Source organism: Leiobunum rupestre, chromosome 9, assembly GCF_980474605.1.
Source record: "Leiobunum rupestre chromosome 9, qqLeiRupe1.1.hap1, whole genome shotgun sequence".
Taxonomy (NCBI): domain Eukaryota; kingdom Metazoa; phylum Arthropoda; class Arachnida; order Opiliones; family Sclerosomatidae; genus Leiobunum; species Leiobunum rupestre.
The window spans coordinates 7900764-7905682 of record NC_143392.1 but is presented as its reverse complement, the minus strand read 5'-3'; the positions used below and the strand labels follow the sequence as shown (position 1 = coordinate 7905682).

Here is a 4919-nt window from a genome sequence, read left to right as displayed (position 1 = left end):
AAATATAACATTTTATTGCAAACAAATTTCAAAGCGCTTAATGAGTATAATACTGGGAAACAAGAATATATGTTCAGTAATAAAACAAGTACACATATTTTAAGTACATAGTCGCTTGTATAAAAAGGAACGTTGATAATCATTGGTAAAATTATTCAGTAGAAAAAAAGCTATTTTATAACTCGTCACTTTGACGATTTTTGGTGGGCTAAAGAAAATTGAAAAATCCATTAGCTTTCTCAAATTACCCAAAATTTTTAAGTTAAACCTACATTTTGATCACAAATGCACTCGGTTTTCCCAGCAGGCTGAGGTACCTCTTCCATATCATCTCTCTTTGCAACTGGCTTTATCAGTCTTGTAGAAAACTCCTTGGAAGTTAAAGAGTTCAATTTAATTCCCAACTAATGACGGGCATAAACCGATATTCTTGGATATAGGATAATCGGTAAAACTACCGATACCGATTTTTACTAAGGGTGTGCGAGTCCTGTTTTTTGAAATTCGAGTCGAGTCTCGAGTCTTAGAAACTTGGACTCGCGAGTCCTCGAGTCCAAATATTAAGGACTTGATCGAGTCTTCGAGTCCTAAAGAATTAGGTTTAAAGCTTTCGAGTCCAATACGAGTCCGGAATGTTTTTAACGAGTGCAATTCGAGTCCTAATTTTTATCGAGTTCAATTCGAGTCCTAAGTTATCGTGGCCAATTCGTCTGAAATTTATTTGCCGCTGTTTAAATAATCTTGCCCAATAATAATGGACTCGCCGAGGAGGAATAAAACAAGTATACAGGAGTTGCGGAGAGCTGCGAAATCGGTTTCGTCAGTGACCGTGAACTCGCGCGAGACGGAGGGGTTCAAACGCGACTAGCGCCAACTGCATACGGAATTTTGCAACTATTCTCATTTTATATCATTGTTTTCGCGTCGTCTGGTTTGTTTTGAAACATTTCTAAATTCCTTGCGCCTTTTTCCAAAATGACTCGTATTTGTTTGGAGGAATAAAACAAACCAGACGACGCGAAAACAATGCTATAAAATGAGAATAGTTTAAAAATTCCGTATGCAGTTGGCGCTAGTCGCGTTTGAACCCCTCCGTCTCGCGCGCGTTCACGGTCCTGACGAAACCGATTTCGCAGCTCTCCGCAACTCCTGTATACTTGTTTTATTCCTCCAAGGTAATATTAGACTCGCCGGGTAATTATGTACCCTTTTCGTGGGAATCGGGTACCCGTGCGAGTAATAAAATTACGTATTCCGAGTCCGAGTTTCAAATAGATGGCGCTTGGGTTGTGATAGTTTATAATGTTTAAAGGGCCTCAAAATCATTTTAAAAATTCAACCATGAAGCTCGTGATAATAGATCAAGCAATTATAATTCAGCATTTATTGAAACATTTGAACGATTCTGTTGCCATTTCAACTTTAAACTTCCCCATAGCATATCAGGTTTAGCAGCCGATTTTGCCTATGTTAAATAATCAATATCAGTAAATATAGGTTGATAATTCGTATTGCCATTGATTTGCCATATCAGTAAAAAATCAGTATCGATTGATTTACAATATCAGTCAACAATACTCCCTAAAAAATTACCTTAAGTAGATGAGTATAGTAACAAAATACTTGGGGTGGCAGTAAGTTTTCATTAACAAAATTTCGAGCATTTTGAGCAATTTGTCGAGCTTCTGTATCGTGATTTTTAACCCATTGAAGCTTCTCCACAAGATCAGAAAGATCCCTTTTAAATGGTACGTAATGAACCATGGGTTGAAGCTGCTCATAAAAATGCTCGTAATAATCAGAGTCTTGTTTAAGTACGACACTATCACCGGCTAATAAATATGGAAAACGATAGGCGGCTACTGTGCCATCGATATTGATTTGATATTTGTACTAGAAATAATAAATGGTTAATTATTACTATCCAAATTTAACACGAAATTATTACAAATTACCTTGAAGAAATCAAAAAAAGATATGTGAGTGGCCTTGGGTCCGTACTCTTTAATTTTATCTTGGAAGAAGAAGAAATTGGTGAGCGAGGCGTTGATTAGATCAGGATTCTTCCTACCCAACGCAACTAAGTCTAGTCTTTCAACGCGGCTATCTCTTCCTCGCCAGAATCCTTGCTCTATTTTGTCATCCCACGTTAATGGCGAATTACCCTGCACCGATAAGACGTCTAACATAACTCTCCCCATCATTTCTAGAGATGATTCCGTCAAATCGTATGTTGGCATTGCAATATCTTTGGTAGTTTTTGAGCCACACCAACTGAAGATTGGAATTGGTTTTTCGTGACTGGCTTTATTTTCTAACGGCCAATCTCCGAGATTTGAAAGGAACTCTACATCGGGTAGAAGTGTCTACAAAAATTGTCTTTATTATATTTTGCCATTAAATTATGGCCGTGTCTATTTTGGCCCGATTTTTGGGCGAAATTAGCTTCAGACTATTTTGGCCCAAAAATCCCACTGTTAGAGGGGTATGCTATTTTGGCCCAAAAATTGGACAAAAATAGCCCACGAGAGTGATAAAGCTATTTTAGACCTTTTTTGGAAATTGTGCAAATCTGGCCAAAATAATTTGTTAAATTATATATAAAATCACCTTTCGGGCTAGGGACAATATGGTTTCCTCCATGAACATACTGAAACCCACATACTGGCCATAACACTTTTTGTACAGCTACAAAATGATAGTTTCTTCAATGAAAGTACTAGTGGTACTTTAAAAAGACCAAAAAGACCTACACGATTGTCAATAATGCTATAATGACAAAAGCTGTAAGCTCCTGGAATGTTGAATCTTTTTTTGGCATCCTCCAAAACTAAATCCATATCCACGTTATTAAATATGCTCAAATCTTTTTCAATTTGACTGTAATTCGTCGAGCAGTTTATCGTATCCAACCATTCTTTGAACGGCTTAGGACAGAAGCAAAGCTCGTGGTTTTGAACCCCTTTAATAAAGGAAAAGTATTTAGAGTTAACCTCTAAATTCATAATTATCTAACAAAATAACACACCTTCAATTACGTACGGTGATTTTCCAACAGAAAGTCCATCGTAAGTTACGTTAATTTTGAACCCATTCATGGGTTGGAAGAGTTTAAATCTAATTATGTAAGTACCATCTTTTCGATTAAGTATTTGGCTCCAAATATGAGTTTCTTTGCCCAGTTGGGTTATTTTGGCTTTCAGTTCTCCCAATGGAGATTTAGTGAGGCTACAAAATATGTTATTTTTTTAAATGTATGACCTTTAAACCGGCTAAATTAATTAAACCTACTTGTTTCCAAAATCATCAACAAGTTGAACGAAAAAATACCGAGCCGGGACAGTGAAGTGCGGTTTTAAACCGGGTCCGAACACAATGGAATTTTCGGGTGACACTTTCACGGGGGAAGACACCGAGACGGGTACTTTGGAATCGGTCGGGCCGCAATCCGTTTGACATTTTCGGCTTTTTCCAGCGGCTCCCGCGTCCAAACTTTCATTTTCGGCCAAAATGACAAGACCAAGGGCTAACAACGCGACCGAAGCTTTCAAAACAATAAACATTTTGATGAAAGAAACGTATTCTACGTACTATTATAAGTAACAAAACGGAATGTCTTCAGCGCGATAATCATTTCCATACTCATACCCGTTAAAAAGAAGTGACCAGATAAACGAGGCCAACACGGCGCCCTGGAAAAACTAGCATCTCAACTTAAACTTTCTCTCGCGAAAAGTACCCTTACATCGCTTTCTTCAAAAATTCTAAGACGTCTTGAGCAGAATCTTCTCCGCTGAAGTGGAAAGCTTTCGCGTCACGGTAATTTTTATCATCAGTTTTCTAGTCTCTCCCTCCCATTCAACAAAGATAAAAGCGCCAGTTCCCTCTTCCCAAAGAATTTAGTTCTTCCCCATCGCGCGAACGGGTACGACCAAATTCTTTGGTACGAAACATAGAGATCCCCCCCCCCCAAAATTTCACCACAGGAAACATTTTGACCCTCGGAGGCTCGGAGATGCTTCACCACTCACCAGTCATGTTTCTAACTTATTTTTGTTCGTTTTTAGTATGGTATTATATAAAAATTAATTTATTACATTTTTGGGTGTTTCATTTTGACGTGATAAACTGATAACTAAGATATGTTTAGAAAACGTGAAAGTTTAGCGAGACATCCTTTGATATACCTTTTTTGTGTTGTAGTTTTGTAACAATTTTTAAAAACTTAAATTAATTTATGTGCAGATATGCAACTCTAAAATATTTTGTTTTGTTCAAAAGAGAAGTTCGTCTGATAAAATGTATATTTTTTAAAGTTTATTAGTTAGCTTCGTCGTCGTTGGGATAAGATCAAAGTGTAGTATCTTCGCATTAGCTGTGAAACAATGAATTTATTCATATTGACGGATTTTGAAATGACGTTTTAGCGCGCGACACTACCGGTACATGTCTTGGGCACACAGCCTTCTTTGCGTGCTTTTTTGACCATAACATGTAGAGGTATTTTCACGTGCAAAAAGAATTTTAAAAGCCGTCAATTCAACTGTATATGAATAAATCAGTAGCGGACAGTGGCGGCGCCAGGAATTTTCGCGAGGGTAGGCAAACCAAATAAATGGGCCCCCGACCCGGGACCCCCCTTTTCTCAACGAAATGCTTCAATAAAATAAAGTAGTGATGTACATGACGAACAAAAAAGTTCTAACAACAGTAAAACGAGTTCAAATATAACAGAACTGGTTTTATTTACTAGGAGATAACTCAAAAATTTCTAAATACATTATCGACAATTGTTTCATTGTTATTTATAAATAATTTTATCTCTTGGGACAATTTGGGGCCTCTTATAGGATGATTTTTGGGCCCCTCAAAATTTTAAGGTAGGCAGTGGCCTACCTGGCCTACCCCCTAGCGCCGCC

At 37.6% G+C, this 4919-nt stretch overlaps 1 protein-coding gene across 3 annotated transcripts; it reads right to left on the bottom strand.

Moving 5' to 3' along the window:
* Positions 1-4110, bottom strand: LOC149926413 (protein O-glucosyltransferase 2-like). Of its 3 annotated transcripts, XM_090159085.1 has the most exons (9): positions 3292-4110; positions 3029-3228; positions 2754-2962; positions 2611-2688; positions 2072-2366; positions 1956-2014; positions 1594-1893; positions 273-371; positions 1-208 (listed from the first exon to the last, which is right to left on the bottom strand). In XM_090159085.1, the coding sequence occupies exons 1-9, from the start codon at positions 3561-3563 to the stop codon at positions 176-178; spliced, it is 1545 nt and encodes a 514-aa protein (XP_090015211.1). In that variant the 5' UTR covers positions 3564-4110; the 3' UTR covers positions 1-175. The 3 variants fall into 3 exon arrangements, with proteins under 3 accessions (XP_090015211.1, XP_090015212.1, XP_090015210.1); XM_090159084.1 differs by having other exon boundaries at positions 2-208; positions 1956-2366; positions 3292-4102; XM_090159086.1 differs by lacking the exon at positions 1594-1893 and having other exon boundaries at positions 1956-2366; positions 3292-4105.
* Positions 4111-4919: the final 809 nt, after the last annotated feature.

Excerpts from the sequence above, each read along its gene's own strand:
- LOC149926413 (XM_090159084.1), bottom strand. The coding sequence starts at position 3,563 with ATGTTTATTGTTTTGAAAGCTTCGGTCGCGTTGTTAGCCCTTGGTCTT. Across the intron at positions 2,689-2,753 it reads ATAGCATTATTGACAATCGT|CTGTACAAAAAGTGTTATGG; the intron begins GTAGGTCTTTTT and ends ATCATTTTGTAG. Across the intron at positions 2,367-2,610 it reads TATTGTCCCTAGCCCGAAAG|ACACTTCTACCCGATGTAGA; the intron begins GTGATTTTATAT and ends CAATTTTTGTAG.